Source organism: Zea mays, chromosome 8 (assembly GCF_902167145.1).
Source record: "Zea mays cultivar B73 chromosome 8, Zm-B73-REFERENCE-NAM-5.0, whole genome shotgun sequence".
Lineage (NCBI taxonomy): Eukaryota > Viridiplantae > Streptophyta > Magnoliopsida > Poales > Poaceae > Zea > Zea mays.
Window position 1 is genome coordinate 125,364,824 of NC_050103.1, and position 22,501 is coordinate 125,387,324.

At 40.4% G+C, this 22,501-nt stretch overlaps 1 protein-coding gene across 2 annotated transcripts; it reads right to left on the bottom strand.

The window, feature by feature from the left end:
- Window positions 1-9,383: 9,383 nt before the first annotated feature.
- Window positions 9,384-21,599, bottom strand: LOC103635834 (Protein RNA-directed DNA methylation 3). 2 transcript variants are annotated; one of them, XM_008658209.3, is made up of 21 exons: window positions 21,202-21,599; window positions 20,305-20,549; window positions 20,066-20,221; window positions 19,419-19,577; window positions 19,226-19,309; window positions 18,503-18,570; window positions 18,017-18,397; window positions 17,894-17,942; window positions 17,673-17,825; window positions 17,190-17,339; window positions 17,058-17,115; window positions 16,825-16,983; window positions 16,723-16,759; window positions 16,524-16,582; window positions 15,197-15,248; window positions 14,105-14,154; window positions 11,586-12,998; window positions 11,122-11,166; window positions 10,903-11,013; window positions 10,742-10,792; window positions 9,384-10,623 (listed from the first exon to the last, which is right to left on the bottom strand). In XM_008658209.3, the coding sequence occupies exons 1-21, from the start codon at window positions 21,449-21,451 to the stop codon at window positions 9,575-9,577; spliced, it is 4,779 nt and encodes a 1,592-aa protein (XP_008656431.1). In that variant the 5' UTR covers window positions 21,452-21,599; the 3' UTR covers window positions 9,384-9,574. The 2 variants fall into 2 exon arrangements, with proteins under 2 accessions (XP_008656431.1, XP_008656432.1); XM_008658210.2 differs by lacking the exons at window positions 19,226-19,309; window positions 19,419-19,577; window positions 20,066-20,221; window positions 20,305-20,549; window positions 21,202-21,599 and adding an exon at window positions 18,765-18,785.
- Window positions 21,600-22,501: the final 902 nt, after the last annotated feature.

Genomic DNA, 22,501 nt, shown 5'->3' on the forward strand with positions numbered 1-22,501 from the left:
GGTAATATACTTGGAAACATATTAGTCGTAGTCATGGTACGGGAATAATGGGATATATGCATTTGTACCAAAATGAAAGAGATATGATCAAGAGATATGTCAATTAAGCATGATCATAGTTCTATACAATATAGATTTCTCCCCCTAAACATGTGCCTTGAGAGGAATACATATTTTGGCCTTAAATGCCAAGGGCACATAATTAGGTTAATGAGAGCAAGTCTATATCATAGAGAAAGTGAAGTGCATTGTGTCATAGTATATGAGTGATGCTCAAGACAGTTTATGCACTTATGAAAGCATGTTGCAAACTTTTTAAGCATTTTCCTTTAAAGATTTCAAAGAGACTTAAGGACCATCCACCTTTGGAACAAAGGTAGCTTATCCTCGTTACAAGGTTAAGCTTTAAGCTCTTTGACAATCGAACCACTTCATCTAGTTTTAGCAAAGATGCAATAATGCATGAGTGAAATTTTAAGAGGTTAAACTAGGTATGAAGCAGGGATAAATGCAAAGGTCATGCTTTCTCTTCCTTTTATACAAGATATGCAAAGAGTGTATATAAGAGGAAAATTTAGGTACAAGTTTAAATGAAAGGAAGTGGTTTTACCCTTTTGTACCTTCTCATAGAGACGCTCTCTTCATTGTGCTTTGTCCTTAGTCTTAGTTGCTTAAGACCTATACTCAAAGACAATATATGGAAATACTTTGCACAAGAGAGAGTTCTACAACTAGTGATCTTTTTCAAGTTATTGTTAGCATATATCAAATGGATCACAAGTTGCATAAATGAATCATGAATTCTCCTTTTTCCTTAGTGTATATCAAGATAGATGACAATTAAAATTACATGAGGCACTAAGAAGCATAAGTGATACTTGAAGTTGTTCAATGATCAACCAATATGCGATCAAGAAAACAACAAAGGCATTAAATAATCAAGCTTAAAAATAGGAGAATCCAATAAGCATGCTACTTTTAGAAATGAAAGCAACAATCCTTGATAAAAGCGATATTACTTTAACAAGTTTGATTGATGTGAAGTAGCATACTATATGAGAAACATTATTCTCAAGCAAGAGACTATATGAAATTACTAAGATAAAGCAATAGTCTCAACATAATCAAAATATAATAATGGACTCCCCCTAAAGATATGCATCAAGTAATTGAGAGAATTGATTTCAATGCATTCAATTTTAAGAACATAAAAGGAGAATCATTATACATCTTGATCAAGGCTCATAAATTTTGCAATAAACAACTTAAGCCGGGTAACTCCATAATGAAAAAGGGTTTAGAATGCTTACAACCACACCATTGATTGTTGTGAAAACCTTATTGTCCAAGTAGGTGTTGTTGTCCTTGATGTTCTTTCTTTTTCATTTGAGTGTCCTCCCTTTATATTTGTCTCTTTTTCCTTCCAAACTTATTGAAAATACTCAAGAGACATGTTAATAGCGCAAGGGAGTATATGGTGAAGGATGATTACTTTAGATAATTAGCATACAAAATTCATCATCCACAAGTCACACAGACAAGAAGTAAAATCCTTAACAATAGTGTATTTCATTTGAGAAGAATGAGTGAGCACCTTTTAAGCATTTTAATAATCATTGGAGATTTTACTTTATCATATTGAAGTTAGTTAATCATCACTTGGAAGCAAATCAATATGATAACATATATATAAATATCGCAAAGGCATTAAATAGATTCTAATGGACATGAACATTTAAGAAAATGATATTTTGAATGCATACTTAGTTAATTTCGGTCCAAAAAAAAGAATCTATTCCTCTCAAGGGTAGAACAAGATAATTTAGATTAAACACCCATTGAGACGGGAACCAAACTTAAGAAGATGAGTTCCCATACCTTTGCTTTTACCTTTCTTCCTTTGGGTGAAGCTCAACCCATGAGGCTTGTGTACTTTCTCTCTTGTAGATTTTCATAATTGAACTCAAGAGAAATGTTAGTAGCAACACAAGCACTAGTTTCCAATTTTTGTAATCATTTTGGTAAGGAATGTTAGATTAACAAAACATGGAAACTCCATAGCATGAACTAGATTATTCATAGATGATGTTATGCTCAATTTTAACTCATAAAACAAGCATAAATAATCCTTTGAGATTATAGGAATAAATCTAAATCATGATTTGGAAAGCGATAAATGTGAAAGAATCATATCCAATTAAGCAATAAGAGATACAACATGAATTATTGGATAGAATTTCCTAGACATGACGAGATACGCATTTCCATAGAGAAACTTATTCTCTACAAGTGAGACTACTTAAATTACTTAGATAAAAATATTAGTCTCACTTTTCTAGCTATAGAGAGAATTTTTCCTTTTATAAGTGTCCTAAGAATTTGAATTTCTTACATGACACCTTATTCTTTTAAGAACATGAAATATCTCTCTATATCTAGAACATGGCAATAATAGAATAGTTAATGTAAAGACATGCCATGTGAACTTGCAATAATTTAACGACATGTAGATTGTCATAATATAGAATTTGATAAATACACAATCTACCATACGAGAGGAATTTCTTCAAAGAATGATGACATAATTTTAAAACATCCTTAAATGCTTTCTATTTCTATGTGACTACACAGGACACAAGACAAATTAAGATAATTGCACTTAAGAATATAAATGTTACCATCCTTTGATTTTCCTCCATGTTGTAGGCTTTGATATTCCGCACATGATGATTCTTTATTTCCTACAACATTAATATCTTCCCGAGATGATGTGAGTTTTGAATACAATAAATTGAAGTAACCTTGGGTCAATCTTGAATATGTAGATCATTTGAAGATTGATAGCTTGAGTTGATAAGAATTGAATTAACTCCCTCAAGCACCCCAAAGGTTCATACCATCTCCTTCTCCTACAAAGCTTGTCAAGCACATTTTGGTACCCATCGCTTGATGGGTCCGTTAAGGTTAGTGAACAAAGATCTAGGAACCCAAGTGTCCTTTGTGCTAGCGCTTGGTAAACTTGTTACCTTTCTAGCACAAGTTGCAATCTTGGGTTGCCCAGTTATATATGAATCTAATGACAAGTTAGGAGTGGGAATTTTACCAATGGGACAATCTTTGCATTGATGTCCCTTCTTTCGGCATGTGTAGCATAGGCGTTTTCCAAGTTTTGAAGATTTCTTCTTTCCTTGTTTGTTGCCTGCTACATGGTTAGTAAAAACCTTCTTTTCTAACCCTATGCCTTTTTGTTTTAAATGGGGACAAGATCTAAGCATGTGTCCCTTCTTGGAGCATTTAAAACAAAGCCTATCATCCTTGTTAATAGTCAAGCCATTTTTAATGTAGGGACATGACCTAATCAAGTGCCCCTCTTCAAAGCATTCACTACACCTCTTAATGTGAAGTGTGGCTTGATCATTACCTTGGATGTTACCTTTTGTGGAGGCGTGGTTGAGGCTTTTGGAGGAGGTGTTGAATTTCCTCTTTTGTTTATTCCTCTTGGCAATCCTCAAATCCTTGACATTTTCTTCAAGGGATGTAGTGCATGCCACGGTTGTTTCGGTTTCAAGCTTCTTCACCATGTGATCACGGTTATCTTGAGAAGGTTGGGCAATGCATTTCCCTTTAAGTTGTGTCAAGCTCTTCTTTAGCCTCTCATTTTCTTCTTTGAGCTTTTGATATGAATCATCATTTTTTCCTGCAAATTTTAGCTCAAAGGAAGATTTGCTTGTCGACGAACAACAAGCATTAGCACATGGTAATATAGTATCGATTTGAATACATGTGCATGAGTGAGGTTGTTGGGATTTTAAATTTTCTATCACAACCTCATGAGCAATGTTTAATATGATATGATCATCTATAAGATTTTCATGAGAACATAGAAGCATATCATATTTATTTTGAAAAGCTAGATTTTCAATTTTTAGCTTTTCTATTTGGTCCTTAAGCAAGGTATTCCTATTTACTAATTGAGCGATACAATGTAAAGCGTTATCTTGCTCAATTGAAATAGTTTCATACCTTTGGACCAAATCAACATGAGAGCACTTTAGCTCCTCATGTTCTTTAGTCAACTCGTCAAGGTGTTGCATCTTTATGGAGAGAATATCTTCTAGCCTTTGACGAGCTTCGCTTTGTTCTCTCGCTCTTTCTAGAAGTTTGCGCATGACCGCCTTATCTTCTTGGCTTAGGCGAGCGTAGAGATGCACAAAGCTTCTTTCTTCCTCCTCATCCTCATTGGTGCTTCCGCTATCATTTTCATTAGCCACACAACACATGTGGGAATCAAAATGGGAAGACAAACCTTTTGGAGAGGTGGATTCATCGTTTGGTCTCCATCGTTCATTTTCTCCTTCTTCCTTGCAAGGGTTAGTATCACAAAAACTAAAGGAAGTAGAGGCATCAAATGAATTATTATGTTTGGACTCATCAAACTTGATTTTAATTCTAGTCCAAATATCATGCGCATCGGGAATGGATTCGTCATAGTTTGATATGAAGGCACGATAATCTTCTTTGCTAAGAGAATTGTTTAAGATGTCAAAAGCTAGGTAGTTTAAGCGATAACATCTTTGATCCTCCTCGGAATTAATTTTTCCATTAAAACTAGAGGGAAAAATACTCTTGTCAATAATTTGTTCTAATTGAGGATGTATGGTTCTAAAGGCATTTATCACACTAGTAGACCATGAATCATAATTAGAACAATCATCAAGTAATATCTCAAGAGTTACCTCCTTTTGAGTTGCGTTCGTTGGAGGAGTCTTCTTGTTCTTTTGGGATCTTCTACGAGCCATCACTTCGAGTTGTTAGACTCAAGATGAAGTGCCTAGCTCTGATACCAATTGAAAGTCGCCTAGAGGGGGGGGTGAATAGGCGGAACCTGAAAATTAAAACTTTATCCCCCAACTAGATCCCTTGATTATTGGTTAGAACAAGATATACAAATATCGGAGAATAGAAACTAAGTTCTTGCTTGAAAGGAGTATTGCTAAATAATGCGGGAGAGATAAACCAACACAACTAATGAGTTATAGAATAACAAGGCAAGAACCCTTAGATGAGAAGAGCACTAGAACAAGTTCTTTCTTGCAACGTGTTGCTTCACTAAATGGAAATTTAACTTGAAGCAATACCAAATGAAATTAGCAAATAATGGTGCAAGAAAACTTAGAGCAAGGGAAAGCAAACAAATCACAAGCAATAAACACAATGGACACGGGTGATTTGTTTTACCGAGGTTCGGCCCTCGAAGGCCTAGTCCCCGTTGAGGAGTCCACTTAAGGACGGGTCTTTTTCAACCCTTTCCCTCTCTCCCGATCACACAAGGATCGGCGAGCTCTTCTTCTTCTCAAGGATCACTCTCGATCCCACAAGGACCACCACAATCTTTGGTGTCTCTTGCTAGCTTTTACAAGCCTCCAACACTTTGGAGGAAGTTCGAATGGGAGTCAAAAACTCCACGCGCAAATGAACACAAAGATGTAGCACACACTATCTCTCAATGAATCTCACAAGGCGCTAAGGCTAAACTCAATTGAGTAGCTCTCGATTACTTGCTCTCTCTTTTGTGGCACTTGTGTTGGTTGTAGTGGACTAAATCTTGTGTATAGGATGGATCAATGAATATAGGTGGTTGGGAGAGCTTGAGTATGTCAACTAGATGACTTGGAATGTTGCTTGGACTCCCACCTTTTGAAGTGGCCGGTTGGGGTGGTATTTATAGCCACCATCCAATTTTGTAGCCGTTGGAGAAGCTGCTGGTCGATGGGCGCACCGGACAGTCCGGTGCACACCGGACATGTCCGGTGCCCCTGCCACGTCACCCTATCCGTTGGGGATGGAGCTGGTCGACCGTTGGAGGCTTTTGTCCTCATGTGGCACCGGACAGTCCGGTGCACACCGGACAGTCCGGTGCCTCTCTGATCCTCTGCTCTGACTTCTGCCGCGTGTACTGTTCTGCACTGTTTACTGTCAGAGTCGACCGTTGGGCGCAGATGACCGTTGCTCCGCTGGCACACCGGACAGTCCGGTGCACACCGGACAGTCCGGTGAATTTTAGCGGAGCAGACTTCGTGAAATCCCGAGGCTGCCGAGTTCCTGAGGCCGCGTTCCGTTGGAGCACCGGACACTGTCCGGTGTACACCGAACAGTCCGGTGAATTATAGCGCGCCGGCCCTGGACTTTCCCGAAGGTGGCGAGATTGAGTCTGAGTCCCCTGGTGCACCGGACAGGTACTGTTCACTGTCCGGTGGCACACCGGACAGTCCGGTGCGCCAGACCAGGGGTGCCTTCGGTTGCCCCTTTGCTCCTTTATTTTGACTCTTGTCTTATTCTTTTTATTGGTTTTATGTTGAATCTTTGGCACCTGTAGAACATATAATCTAGAGCAAACTAATTAGTCCAATTGTTTGTGTTGGACATTCAATCACCAAAATCATTTAGGAAAAGGTTTAAAGCCTAAGCCTATTTCCCTTTCAATCCGACAGCCCCGACAGCCCCGACAGCTGTACTTCTACAGGGTTTAAGCGCTCCTCCGACGGCCACGACATCACATGAACAAGGCTGCAACACCTCTCCGACAGCCACGCCGGCATGTACATAAGGCTCTAGCTCCTCTCTGCTAGACACGTTAGCACATTGCTACACTCCCCATTGTACACCTGGGCCTTCTCCTTATGTCTATAAAAGGAAGGTCCAGGGCCCTCGTACGAGAAGGTGGCCGCGCGGGAGAATGGGCTGACGGACAGGCTCTCACTCTCTCTCTCTCTCTCTCTCTCTCTCTCTCTCTCTCCCTCGCGAACGCTTGTAACCCCCTACTACAAGCGCATCCGCCCTGGGCGCAGGACAACACGAGCCGCGGTTCCCCTTATTGTTCCCCCTTGTGTTCCGTCTCACGCCGACCCATCTAGGCTGGGACACGCAGCGACAATTTACTCGTCGGTCCAGGGACCCCCCGGGGTCGAAACGCCGACACTAGCCGTTGCTCCGATGGCACACCGGACAGTCCGGTGAATTATAGCGGAGCGGCGTCTGAGAAACCCGAAGGTGAAGAGTTCAGTCTGTACGGCCCCTGGTGCACCGGACACTGTCCGGTGGTGCACATGAGACTGTCCGGTGGCACACCGGACAGTCCGGTGCGCTAGACTAGGGTTCTCTTCAATTTTTTTTTGCTCTTTTCTTTTGAACCCTAACTTTCATCTTTTTATTGGTTTGTGTTGAACCTTTAGCACCTGTAGAATATATAATCTGAAGCAAACTAGTTAGTCCAATTGTTTGTGTTGGGCATTCAACCACCAAAATCATTTGGGAAAAGGTTTGAGCCTATTTCCCTTTCAGAGATGTTTCTGATATACACTACCATCTGGCCGGTGCCTTGTCGTACTCTTTCTAATGCTGAATCCAATCACACCAGCATAGTCGTTGTACATGTCATAAGATTTTTCCTCTGAACCAAAAGCCATTCCAACTTCTGGAGCAATCAAGTATGACTGATTTTATCATTCACCTGTTGTACGTGGGTAAAAAAAATAAGCAAGTTCATACATGGGGAAACAACACAGTCAAAAAATATAGGATTGAACAAGGCAGCCTTACGTGAGTTGCTTGCACTATTTCTCCACAATCCTCGCCAACTTCCGCACCGATCTCATCGTCATCCGACGTCCTGGTGACCGGAGCGACGACGACGTCGTGGTGGTTGGGATCGATGGCGGCGACGTGGTGGCTGGGATCGATGGCGGCAGCGTGGTGGCTGGGAGATGACGGCTGTAGGTTTGTTTCGACCAGGTAGAAGATGATGTGTTATGCAAACACTAAACCGAGCCGAGCGCAAAAACAAACAGAGCCGAGCCATAATGGAGCCTGCTTAGGAGCGATGGTGTCCTTGGTCATACGATGCAGTTCTCTGCCACGCGTCATTAATCGGGACAGATGCCGCAGCGCAGGCCTGTGCAGCACCGCGGTGCAGAATTTTTTCCTAACTTTCGGTGTCCACCACTATCTAATTTTCACATCCAATTACAATGTCGGACTTGAGGGAGTGAGGGGTCAAGTTGGGTGGCTGTTCAGGGCCCCAAAATATTAGCCCCTTAAGTATATACTTAAATATAATATTTAGTTATTTAATCATCTGAAACAGTATTCGCTTGGTTGATCCAACCGCCTAATGCTACGATCTGCTATCTTGCTCACATAAGCAGGCAGCTCAACCTCTGGTATGTTGCTCATGCAACATAAATCGAAAACGAGCCTGCTCATGTAAGCTAGTTATAAGTAAAAAATAATACATCCAAAAAATTTATGGTATGTTTGGTTTGTGGAGTCACTCTATGTTTCATGAGGTGATGCATCATAAGTTTATTCCATCAATTTTGGTGTAATCAACCCACTCCTTATGTATATACTAATTATTAGCTTATAAGGAATGAAGTGATGATGAATCAACTCATTCTATTCCACAAACCAAATAAAAAATGAGGAGTGAGAAGAAGATGAATCACTTCATTTCTCAAACCAAACACACTCTTAATTCATGGTGCTATGCCACCACAACATTGCTATAAGACTCGAATGTCTGGGTAAACGCTAGGACATAGCGTTGAGGATCGACCTTCGCAAGTACACATATACATATATTATAGGCAAGAGCTAGCTAATTACTTTTATCATTTGGTCCATAGGTTATATATACATGAGTCAAATGGCATCTATATAAGGTTTCCTCTAAACCTCTAAAATATCTCGCACAGCCCTGGCTGGGTGGAATACCATGCCCTACCATGTTTTACGCTGTATGGTCGCGCGATGATAGTAGGCCCGTTTATTTATCTTTTTTACTAATTATGGCCAGAAACGGTGACTAACAAACACCTAGTTTTTTTAGCTATGAAAATCACTTTACGAGGTGTTTGGATGTCTTAATTTTATAGGAATTGAAATTCATTCAATAAAGTAACTTATTTAGTTTGGAATTTGACATTACACCACTTTCCAAAGTTTATATATAAGTCTATCTCAAATTTATAGGGTGAAAGATGAGAAATAATTTTATGCATTAGTCTATATAACTTACATGACACTTTTCGTCTCACTCCTCTATAGTAAAAATATAACACATAAATATCTCCGACATCTTGCTAATAATAATATACAAATATATTTTATATAAAACCAAATTATCTTAATTGATATACGTCTAAATTATTATTATTAGAATAGAATTCAATTTCAATGATCTAAACGGGGCGTTAGTGAAAATAGAAGAAATTGGTCACTTATCCTATGGACCCTTCATCTTCGTCCGCATCCACATGTGATCTCTGACTCAGATTTTTCTAACAGCCAGATTCTTACTACTGCAAGATTCTCAGAAAAGATCGTAAAAAAAAGCGAAACAAACACACGTAGCCCGAAATACGATGGAGCAAAGGTACCTAGTTACTGCCACCACTAAGGTAATGTTTAAATGGTCACAAGCCATGTTCTTTTTAGTGTAGAGTACACATGGCGAAGTAACGGATACGAACTAGACACACGCACCGACAGAGTTCATATTATTTTGGCGGAAATCTTACCATCCACCACTCCCAATATCACTACCCGTGTTGCCGTTCCATGCATCATCTGCCCCTTTATCCCAGGAACTGACACCACCTCCTCCTTGGCTCCCGTTCCCCTCACCACCTTTGTCCTCTTTCTTGGTAGACGCTTCTGACCCACCACCCCATGCAGGCTTCTCTTTGGCTGATCCTCCCGCTGAGTTCCAGCCATCCTCGTTGCTCTTTCCCCAAGAACCTCGGCCGCCAGCTCCTCCACTGGGAGCGCCCCAAGCGCTAGATGGAGATGATCTGTTCTTACTCCAGGAGTTGTTTGCATCACCCTTTCCTGCCTGACCATCTCTACCAGAGGTGTTTTGTGCTTCCCAGCTGGGCTTGCTTTTCGAGAAAGCTTGATTTCCTTCGCCATTTCCTTTGTTGGCATTCCAATCGGAAGACTGGGACTGGGACCAGCCACCACCTTCACCGAAGGATCGCTCATTGTTATCGTTCCAGTTCCTGTAACCACCGCGGCCACCATTTCCCCTGCCAGAGCCCCAGCTGCCACCATCTCCTGACCCGAAGTTGTTGCCCTGGTTACGGTCACCTCGCCCAAAACGACCTCTGCCTCTTCCTCCGCCACCATCAAAGTCCCTTCTGTTCCATGGCTCTCCAGACCTTCCGCCACCTGATTCATCGTTTCTATTGCCTCCATTCCATGATGACCCACCACCATCCCCAAAATTCCTTCCTCTCCCTCTGCCTCGATTTCCACGTCCAAATCCACCTCTATTATTCGCATTGTCATCGTCACTGAACCTTGGGTTGTTCCAAGTAGATTCCTGGTCCCCCAAAGAGAAATTAGGTTTGCTCCAAGAAAGTTCCTGATCCCCACCTGACGAGCCAGCACCCCAGGTGTCAGTTTTCTTGCTGTCATCATTACCCCCCTTACTATTCCATGGATCATCAGCCTTTTCCTTAGATGGAATGCCCTTTGCTGTAGTGTTCCAGCTACCTTTCTTGTCATCAGCACACACAGTAGAAGACATCTTGCTGGCCCAAGGATCAGTTTCTTGTTCTTTACCTACAAAAATTAAAATAAAAGCTCAACAAGAGACCCAGAAAAGATAGCACGGCTGTTCATCTTAAAATGGTCCCGTCCGAGTGACCAATGTCAACCATTCAGATAGTCCCTTGAGTACCTTCATTAGAACCAATCTTGTTTGCCCATGGATCATTTTGTAGTCCTTCACCTACACATGATAGCGTGAAAAGGCTCTAAGTAATAACTACATCTACAAGTACGTAGAATAAGAAATTTGCTTTACTCAACGCTACAACTACAAGCATTTTTCCCACTTACCCCCATCATTGCAGGAAGAGTCTTTCACCTTGGTGTCCCAGCCACCACTGGTATCCTCAGCACCACCAGAAATCATCTTGCTTGACCAAGAATCATTCTGTTGTTCTGTATCTGCAAAGATCCCCCAAGACAGCAAGCGAATCAGGAAGCTCACAGGAGAACTACAGCTAGAAACACTAAACAGAGAAAAAAAAGAGTCTCTGGTTGCTTCTCAATTACCTTCAGTAGAAGACACCTTGCTTGCCCAAGGATCACCTTGTTCACCTACACAAGAGTAATACAAATAAATGCTCTGTAACATAAAATGGACTGCAAGAATGTCAATTACTCCCTCTGCTCCAAATAAAATTCGTTTTAGGCTTTTACTCGATTCATACAATAATTGTTGCATGTATTTTACATGTGTCTAGATTCATCATCATATATTTGAATATATAGACATAAAAACAAAGAGCTAAAGTCAATACTAATTTGGGACGGAGGGAGTATTTTATTAAAATACTGATAGTTCTTAGCTTGAGGACCAGCGTGTACTTTGCACAAATTTAAAATGTAATAAAAGAAGCAACTGGAGCCTTAGGAAAATCAAGAAATTTGAGAAGCATGTTCAAGTTGCTATTTAAAAATAGTAGCTTGAAACTTTAACAAGGAAACTAGAGGTACAAATTAAACAGGTTACTGACCTACAGATGGTTTGTTATCCTCAGAATTATTCCAAGTGAAAGGCTGATTTTGACCATATGACTTGGTGCCTACACTGCTACTTGGTGGATTTGTAGCGTTCCAATTACCTCCACCACCCCATTTTGGTCCATCGCCACTGTTATTTTCCCTTCCAAACCCAGAATTGCTTCTATCATCATTTCTCCAACCATTGTCTTTACCTCGTCCTCCATATTGCCCCCTTCCTCCTCTTCCCCTTCCCCTATATCCACCAGACTCTCCAGCCTCATTGTCTACCTGATTATCAGACCTCCAAGAGGGTCTTTCAGCATTGTCACTACCCCATGACTTCTTCCAGCTTCCTTGATCATTTCTGCCATTGAAATATCCAGATTGTTGACCCCTACCTCTCCCTTGTCCACGCCCAAAGCCACGTCCACCTCCAAAATTTTCAGGCCTGTTCCAACTGCTATTCTGATCATCACCCTTGTTCCAACCATTACCACCAAAGGATTTCGGTTTATCCCAATTGTTGTAACCAGCTTGGTCCGAAGCTCCAGTTTTGTTCCAATTTCCGCTTTGATTGTTTGTTTCTTCAGACTCAGCAGATGACCAGTTTCCTTTGCCCCAACCTTCATCCTGTGCATCAGCCACAACAGATGATTTATTCCAGTTGCCAACAGAAACATCCCAACCTCCCGCACCACCTGCTCCACCACAACTGTTGTCTTTTGACTTGCCCCAGGTACCATCTTCAGTGACAGGCAAAGAACTGTCACAAGCCCTGTTGTTGTCCACGTCTTTAGAAACGTTGTCTATTGCTTGGTCTTCAGTTGAGTTGCCCTTAGGTTGGCCCCATCCTTGACTGACATCCTCCAGCTTATTGTTTGGAGGCACTGTAGCCTTTTCCCAGTTATTTGGTCCTTCCATATCTACTGCTTTGACCTTGCTTCCCCAAGGGTCAGTGTCAGCTTCAGCTCCAGTTCCCATGTCCATAACCCTGCAAGCCTCTCCCCAGTTGTCACTCTTTTCACTCTCATTGACAACCGCTCTGTCCCAGGAGCTGCCAGCAGCATCAGATCCACCAACTCCAGCTTGTTTGTCCCATGCAGTACCACCAGAACCTTCCTTTTCAGTGTCAACAGCTGATGATGTTGCTTTCTTACCCCATGAATCAGAATCACCATCAGCAGAAGACACCACTTTCTTACCCCATGGATCAGAATCACCAGCAGCGGAAGGTACTGTTTCCTTACCCCATGGATTGGAATCACCATCAGCAGCAGATACCGCTTCCTTGCCCCATGGATCAGAATCACCATCAGTTTTCTTACCCCATCGATCAGAATCACCATCAGTTTTCTTACCCCATGGATCAGAATCATCTTTGGCAGAAGTTTTCTTAGACCATGGATCAGCTTCTGATTCTCCACCTGAAAATGTAAAAGTTCCACACCCAGCTAAACTGTGAAAACCTCAAATACTGGCAAATGTGCCTAGCCTATTTAATAAGCATAAATGACAATATCTGCAATAGTGCAAGAACCATCGACCTAAATTTCTTTTACTACCACAGTTCCGTGATGTATGTCCAGGGCCTTGGGAACATCCATTTCGCAATTTAGGTCCAAGTATGATTACTGCTTTCATGGTGAAGAGTTCTGGAAGGTATAACTAATCTAAGTAGGACATTTAATTTACATTTGGAGTTGTGGATTGTCTTTTTTTTCTTTTGTGTCAATGTTCTGTTTTCTTGGTCTGTTCGCACCTCGCAATGGTTGGCGTGGACAACTGAACATAAAATTGATATCAGTAAAATTCTAGAATCATTATTTTATACTTTTGCGATACTTTTGGGTTAATGTGGGCACTTGTCGGGTCTCATCTCTAACCTATCCCGATTTGTTTGGGTAAGGATTCGTTGTTGTTTTTACAAGAAACCTGTACTTTGTGTAAGATGAATAGGAAGCGATGACTACTTTACTGCATCCAGAAATGAAAAAATGCAGAAGTCACCTATTTCAACAAGTTGCAAGCTATAAGTGTTGGAATGTGTGAAACCTTAACCCGAATTCTGGGTTGGGAGTATATTATATAGAAGAGTTAGGTGGGCCAAAGCCCATTACAATAGGGATAATCAGGGAAATACATCAAGACCCTAACTAAGCCTGTAAGCCCTAATAGCAGTCTAACAATAAGTGCAGAAAATGCCTAAACCAAACCCACAATAAAAGTGTATCATTTGTATGCACTTTTTAATAAAAGAAATTCAAAAGCTTGTAAGAAATCTTGATTAATAGACCATGCCTCTTTTAATCCCACATTAGTTTGATCCTCACCAGATTAATATAGTTACATCGTTTCGTTCCTAGTGACATGATCCACTAAACTTTTTTTTTTGCAGAATTCACATATCAAGCATCTGAGCAGATAGTAATGCTATGTCTTTCCCTAAAACTTGATGAAACAAAAAATACCATCGCGATTAAGGCGCAAACAAAGAATGGTGACACAAATAAATAACAAAACTAAAAATTACCTGCATTCTGAACTGATAGTGTTGAACTCGAAAAGGGTTGCCATGAGTCACTGCAGCCCACCAAACAATTAGGTAAATAACAAGATATACAATAACAATAAAGAGTAGCTCAGAACATCTATTCCTCTAGGTAATGCTTTACATGAGCGAAGAAGAAAGAGACAAATAAGAAATAATTTAGCATTTGTGTTTTGTTCAGAAATTAGACCAATACAAGCACGGAGTTAAAAGGGAACTGACAACTACATCCTTGGGCAAAAGGTGGACTAGAGCAGCTCACATACCACAACCTTGATGATCCAATAGCCACGGTCAAACATTACATTTTACACTCACTTATCTACATATTGACAAGTAGCAAGTAATATATATGCTATGCTTAGTACTCAAAGATGAGCTTAGCGCAAAATGGAACAGGTGTAAACACCCAGGAAAACATCTCTAGTTAACAAAACCAATCCTAGACATAGCAGGCGAAGGGAAGTGCAAAAACAAACATCACAAAGGCACAAGGAAATATATCTTAAACTGTAAAGCAAAGACAACCTTTTCTTAACCAGGTGGAATCAAGGCAAGCTTAAATAAGTACAGTTAAAGAAATTTGGTTCCTCACCTTTCAGGTAATTTAGAACTAAATGTGACTACAAAAAGAGGGTTGTGACTACATTTATTCCTAATCTCAAATGAAGGGTTCCTGTAAATCTTGTCGTATTTTTATGTACATCACTACATCTAGATAATATTTATTCCTAATTTCAAATGAAGGATTCCTGTATATATTGTCTTCTTTTTGCTTGCCCTGATATACAGATTGCTAATAAAGAAAGTAAAACAAAAATACCCCAACAGCATTTTCTAGCACAGCAGCATTCAAATGATACAATGAATTTGGCTGCTTTGGTTTTTCATTGTTGGTATATCTTTACAGTAAACAACCCCAACTTATTTGGGACTAGAAGGCTTTGTTGTTGTTGTAGCTGTGCGGTAGCAAATCTGCCCCAGAACTCGTGGGAGGGAGTGGACACCCGCAAGGGAAAAACAAGGATTCTAGATGTGCGAGTAAACAGCAACAAGGTGAAGTATAAAACGAACCTTCCAAACGATGGCAACCCATTGTCCCATGAAGTTTTGCCTGCTTCTGAACCTAATAATCAATGAAAGTAACAAGTCCGATAATTTTAAACCTCAACCCAGCAGTATAAGGGAACAATGAACTCGAATCTTGTAAAGTATGGACTTCCTAAATTCAGCTTTTCCTTTAAAAGAAAGTAACTCATCCCTCAATGGAGCAACAACAAAAACAATAAAGCATTTTAGTCCCAAACAAGTTGGGGTAGACTAGAGTTAATACCCAACAAAACCATAAGTCAAAGTTCAGGCACATGGATATTTGTTTTCCATGCACTTCTTTTCAATATTAAATCTTTGGATATATCCCATCCTTCAAGTCTCCTTTTACTGGCTCTTCTCATGTCAACTTCGGTCTTCCTCTTTTCCCATCGCTATCGCGCCTTAGGATGACACTAATACAATGCTCATGCGTTGCGACAGCACACAAGAATAAATATTACACTTTATCTTAGCCAAAAGGCATAGAAAGGTCTGAGTTGAAAACGAGCCCGACTCTTTTTTTATAGCTCACTCGTCCTCCTTTAGCTACAGGGGTGGTACTATGTGGGAGCACTGTGCTGCATGCGGCTTTCTCTCGTGTTGGGCTTGGGTGGTCACAACCCGTCTGTGGGGTAACGACCCACTCACTAATAGGGGCTTGGATGGTTTTCACGGCCTGTCTATGGGGTAACGGCCCATTGCTAGGGGGAATAAACCTATGCGCTAAGGACAACCATCGAAACTAGTGCTTTATAGTAGAGATTAGGCACAGGTGCCTCTAAAGGTCTCTCCATTGAACATGTCCAAACCATCTCAACCAATGTTGACAAGTTTTTCTTCAATTGGTGCTACCCCTAGGCTATCACGTATATCATCGTTTCGAACTGATCACTTCTTGTATGGCCACAAATCCAACAAAGCATACACATTTCTACAACACTTATCTGTTGTCCACACTCATGTCCGGGTACAGACGTCTGTAGCATTTTCTTTTTTCTCCTTAATAACCCTTTGGAGCAGATGGTATTTAATACTCCCTCCGTCCCAAAATAGTAGTCGTTTTAGAGAATTAGTAAGTTCATACCATTTTTTATGCATGTGTTTTGCATGTGTATAGATTCATTATCATCCATTTGAATATAGACATAAAAACCAAGAGCTAAAACGACTAATATTTTGGAACGGAGGGAGTATACGGCAGTCAGCAGGCTAGCAGTAAATTATTTGGAGCTTTCCTATTTACACTGTAGATGCTAATCCAAGAAAGACAGGCCCAAAACTCTACATAAAATAATAATCTCACACTTACCAAAGAAGGATGTATCTTGACTTCCAAATTTACTAGCTGGGGCACCAGACAAGTTATCCCTGGTAAACCATGTAACATAATAAGAAGCTAATATGAAAGTGATACCATACTTTTGACCTAATGATGGTGCAATTGCATTACATGATTTACAGCATAAGCGATGAAGGAAAGAAAAATAAAACATGCTTCAGTTACTTACCCCCTGTTAGCTGGGACTGAGAGAAGATCAGCTTGTACTGCACACATGGCGAAGTCAGTCATTGTCCAAATAACAGCTCCAACAATAGGTAAGCTAACCAACCTGTAACAATTTTCAGTAGAGAATCTAGCTTAACAGTCACATCATTCCGAAATATCCGAACTACTCGACAGAGGTAGCCCTTCAAAGGACCCTTTCTAATGCGCAGCATCTGCCCAATAGAGAAAAGTTGTTCTCTGGTGCTCCTGTAAGGCCTTTCAGCTGTATTATGAAGGAAATCAGACCGATATACTTACATGCAGGAAATATTACAGAAGAAATCAAGAAACACTTACTGTCCCGATGCCCATTTTGCTCATAAGCAGGTTCAGGAAACATAGGAGTTGTAAAGTCCTGGTACATAGAAAGCAAAGTGACACAAAGAACATCCTCAATTCTTTGACAAGTAGATACACATATCTACATACCGAACTTTCAGTAGTAGAGCTTCCCAGACCCTTTCGTATCTTTTCGCATGACCCGCTTTGAGCACAGAAAAATCCACAGTTCTCACTTTCACTTTCATTATAAATGAACAGTATTCCCAAGTACAAGTGTTTAACGACCCCTTGCTTACCCTGCAAATATATTTAATCACACCACAAGTGTGCTAAGTGGAAAATATGGTATTCTTGAATACTCCAAAAACACATGCTGGAATCCAAAAGCATGCTACATGTACTGCAATAACAGTGGAATACGTCTTAGATAAGAACAATGTAGCAGCACTAGTACATGCACAATGTTAAAACTATCATTGCCAATACTCTGTGAAAGAATTCACACGTTCTTTAAAATATCTCAAATGAATGTTTCCTTGAAATAAAAGCAAAAAACATACAATTCCCATACTGCTTACAAAATTGGAGACCAATAGCAGGATCCTGTCAGATTAATAGTTCAATTTTCACCTGAAATGGCCCTTCCACAACATTAACAGTGTCGTTAATGGATATTGTCTTCTTTTGATGATCAACAGCTGTAAACATTTTATCTACGCAGCCTTTCTTAATATCCTGCTTTCTCACTTTCACCGCAGATCCTTCAGGACCACCCTTTAGTATCTACACAGAACCCATTCTTAGACAAAATAAAGGATATAAAATTGAAGTGTGGATTACAAGATTATTACCCTAAAACCATCTTTCTCAACAGCAACAATCACACCAAAATCTTTTCGCCTGTTCATTAGGAAATAAAATATAAGGATGAAATCCGTAGTGGGCGACGATTATACACCATATAACACACTCACCCATAGAGTACAAGATCATGAAGGTTGAATTCATCGTTCTCGTCATAATTTTCAGTAGAAGTTGACGCTTTAAGGTCTGATGCTTTGGAGGATCTTATTTTAGAAGATGATGATTCCATATCTCGTTTTTCTGGAAGGTTCCTTTTCTTAGAACCATACATGCCGGAGAGCCAATCCAAGTCATCAGCAGAAGCTCTATTGCTTGGGCTAGAAGAGAACTTCAAAAGCTCTGTTTCTGTCGGTTGTATCCCCCAATAAATCAAAGAACTAAGTGCAACCTTCTTATACAGAAATCCATCTTTGAACATCAAACCATCAAGTACTTCAAAAACTTCACCAGTCTGACGGTCGCGCTTTATTTCAATATGAGGCCTGAAGAACCTGCATGAAAAATGACATTTTGGAAACTGTGTCAAGACTGGTTAAAATATAATAGAAGTTTAATGAATGTAGAACAAGGAAACTTCAGAAGTAAGGAAAAATTACTCTAGTTCTTGGGAGCTGATCAACCGTGGAGCAGGAACTGCAGCTCCTTTTAGTGAAACTGCACCACCCTGGCAAGGACCAAAGCATAAGATAAGTTTAGTAGTTAGCAACCAGGCTGCTGCCAAACAAGAACTGTGAAAGGAGAAGGGTGGAAACAAATGGTTGATCACACATGGGAGCCAAACAATATTGTGGGCTGGCAAACAAGTTATACAATCAGTTGATCAGTCAAGAGAATATACATTCAGTAAATAGAACCCACCAGCATTTTATCTAGACATGCAGCACCTCAGCAGTCCGCTATCACATGCAATTACAGCTCATTAGCACGTGCAATTATAATATCCACATCAACAAGACACATCATCTACTAACATGCATTTAGTTGTCTACATCAGCGTGCCACACCATCCACTAACATTATTTATAATAGTTTATCCTTCCATGTAAGTAATATTATGTACTCTAATTTCATTCCAAATTATCACTATTTCCCACAGCAGCCGGTATGCTTCTAGCTATATTTAATGTAGAACACAATAACTATTGGTGCATCTAGATTCCAGAGATGTCTCACAGATTGAAGCAAAAGTCCCCGAGATACCAGATACCAATATCCTACTTAATCATGGCCAGGAGCAAAATAAATTCGAGTAACTTCGATAAATAGAGAAAGGGAATCAATTCAATAAGTCATTTTAACGCGAAGTATACGAGCATTACAAATTTTTTTGAAATAGCATGGAGGTCAACTCTGGGTACAATTTTTATCATCACTTTTTTCCGTCCATCATCCACGCTAACAACCTAAAAAGTTACAGGAAAATAGTGGTGTAAGAGCATCGAAAATGAAAATATATGAAGAGCAACGATGCCCCCAGAAAAGAAAAAACGGCACAAACACATTATATCATACCTGTGCCAGATCACCTTTATAGTTTCCATTCTTCATGCGGATCCATGTACCACGAGAGATTTCAAATGGTTTCGTACGGCTGGATAACAAGCTAGGAACTTCAGCTGCAGGAACAGAAGTGATTCTGCTTGTGTACACACTACAAAACCCTTTGCATGCCTGTAACATGGGACATATGGTCAGTGAGCCATTTTACAACCAAAATACAAAGCATATACATATAGAGATTAATAGAAAAGAAAACATTATCTTTACTAAAATAGTTTTTACAAATTCATTAAAAAGTTCCTTCCTTTCCTATGAAGTAGTAAAGCTTGAAATGCGTACAAAATGAGAACAGCAAAGCTAAACTAGGCCACATAAAAAATATCAGGGTTTTATACTCCCTCAATTCCAAATTATAAGATGGTTTGATTTTTCTAGATATATGTAGTTTTTGCTATGCACTTAGATATACACTATGTCTTCATACATTGTAAAAGCAATGCATCTAGAAAAGACAATACAGCTTATAATTTTGAATGGAGGGAGTATGTTATACATAACAGCGATAGAATAATAAGCACTGCACTACATGTCAACCAGCATGCTCTTTCTGTATGTATGAACTTTTTTTTCTCTTGCTGTAAAAGGAACAGATTGTGTACCTCTGTAACATCACAGGCCTTCTCCGCTTCAACAAAAACAAACCCTCTTATGTGATCAAGTGCAAATGCTGTAATAATTGGCACTTTGGTACCAATTTTTCGAAGGTCAACAAATTTTTGCATGAAGCAGAAGGCCATTTGGCGCTCACGCCCAACCTGGAAAGCAGTTAACCAAATCAGCACATCCACAACAAATGCTAGTCGAGCAATGCCAAGTCAAGAGTTTGGTAATCACAAACCATGCATTTAACTCTCCAAATAGTCGGCTCTTTGAGTGCACAATCCATGGAGAAAATGTCATCGTCTTCTCTAGAATAGCTCCGATCAGCAGCGTATTTCACACGATTACTGTATCGGTTCTTGATGAATTCCTCAAGTTCATCGCCACTAAGCTCCTCTTCCTTCACAAGAAATGGAAGAGGGTGTGACCTTTCAGTTCTTTTGTGACTCAGATTTTGTGCATGTTCCCCACCAGTAAAGAAACCTGCAGTGGACATAAACAAGATTACATGAGCAATCACTAGGCAATAATACCTTCAAATACATTTACGGTGAAAGAGTATGATATGACTATGAAATGACATTAATTCAATGATTAGTATAGAACATAGATCCTAGGCAACCAGATAATTGGTGACAACATTAAGCCAAAGTGCAATGTCAGTTTGCTGTAAGGCCTAACTGCTTGATGACACTGAGAAAAGTCAGACATCACATTTTGCTCAAGGACTAACTCCAAAACCAAAAATAACAAAATTTGCATTACTATCTATTAGCAAATAGGGATGATTTCGACCTCGTGCAACTACCACACTACTAAAATATCGGATTCTACAACTTTTAGGGTAGAAGTGAAATTTCTGCAGTGCTGTATAAGGGTTCCTGTCGTTAAGACGGGAAAACCCCTCAAAACCCCATCAATTAACACAGCTCACTCCTCAAAACCTAGGTGACAGAATAATAGATACAAGAGAGAGAGAGAGAGAGAGAGAGAGAGAGAGAGAGAGAGATCCCAAATTGCGCAGAACACAAACCCCCACATAATCCACATTGTGTAGAACACAAACCCCAGATGGATCCACTCGACCCATCCACTCTCACGCATGCCTCGGGGAACGAACCGAGTCCGTACTCACCATCATCGGTGTCATCCTCGGACTCGAGCTCGTCCTCCTCATAATCGTCGTCGACGCCAGCTACGTCGTCGACGAACTGGAGGACCCCGGCGCGGCGGCGGCGCTTCGCAGCGGATGACGACGAGGGCCCCGCCCCCGCGTCACTAGAGGCCATCCGCCGCTTCCCGCCGGACCCGGAGGCACCGCCAGCGCCAGCGCCAGGGCCAGGGGATTCGGCGGCCACCTGCTTACCCTTCCCCTTCACCGCCATGGCGGAGTAGGATGGAGTGGGGAATAGAAGACAAAGCGGCTCGCCGAGGTTAACCACTCCCGGCCAGGGCCAGGCCACCTTCCGTTTCCGAGGACGCAGAGGGAGGTTTGCAGATGCCCCCTTGAAGTAGTATAGAATTGCTTTTGTTTTTCTATCTTTGACCACCAACCGCAATAATATTCATTCAGTCGCAGGACTTATCAAAATACTCGCACCAACATGAATACCTTCCTATGATACGCATACACCCGTATTCAGGGGGTGTTTGGTTTCTAGGGACTAATATTTAGTCCCTTCATTTTGTTCTATTTTAGTATATAAATTGATAAATATAGAAACTAAAATTTTATAACTAAAGTGGAATAAAATGTAGGGACTAAAAATTAGTCCTTAGAAACCAAACACCCCCTTAGTCTCACGCGAGCTTGGTCGGGCAGATACAGTTTCTGGCGTATGTATAGATGTAGATAAATAGCCTGAAAATAATTTATTTTGCATCTACTTATGTAATCAATGTTCCTTGCATATAGTCAACCAAACAGACGCTCAACTAGAATCATCGTACGAGATGATTAAGGATGGAATGGTGCGGAGTAACCAATCAGGTAGATAGTTTTACGTAGTGTCATATCTTATGTTTTTAACCTTCAAACGTACCAAACTTATTCTTCTTTGCATGTCTTTTTTTCTCGCTAAAAATTAAACACACATGCGATCATATTGAAACTCATGTAGAACCAACATACATATACATATTATCTTTTATCAACATAACAACCATATAAATAAAAAACATATAGACTACAAATAAATAAGAAGATTATCATGTTCGTTACCAACGTAAACATCTAAAATAAATATGTATCGAATTTCATCACCAACATATTAATCATACACATAAAAACCAACTAGTAGTTTGCCCGTGCGTTGCGACGGCTTATAACATATTGTCGTAGAGAAAATTCTCCGGCCAGGTGGCGGAACGCACCCGCCCAAAATCCTTAGATGAGGAGGGAACCTAAGCGTTTTGTCTGTTACGTGGAATCGGGA

Excerpts from the sequence above, each read along its gene's own strand:
- LOC103635834 (XM_008658209.3), bottom strand. The coding sequence starts at position 21,451 with ATGGCGGTGAAGGGGAAGGGTAAGCAGGTGGCCGCCGAATCCCCTGGC. Across the intron at positions 17,943-18,016 it reads CATGATCTTGTACTCTATGG|GCGAAAAGATTTTGGTGTGA; the intron begins GTGAGTGTGTTA and ends CCTAATGAACAG. Across the intron at positions 17,340-17,672 it reads TTGTGGAAGGGCCATTTCAG|GGTAAGCAAGGGGTCGTTAA; the intron begins GTGAAAATTGAA and ends ATATATTTGCAG.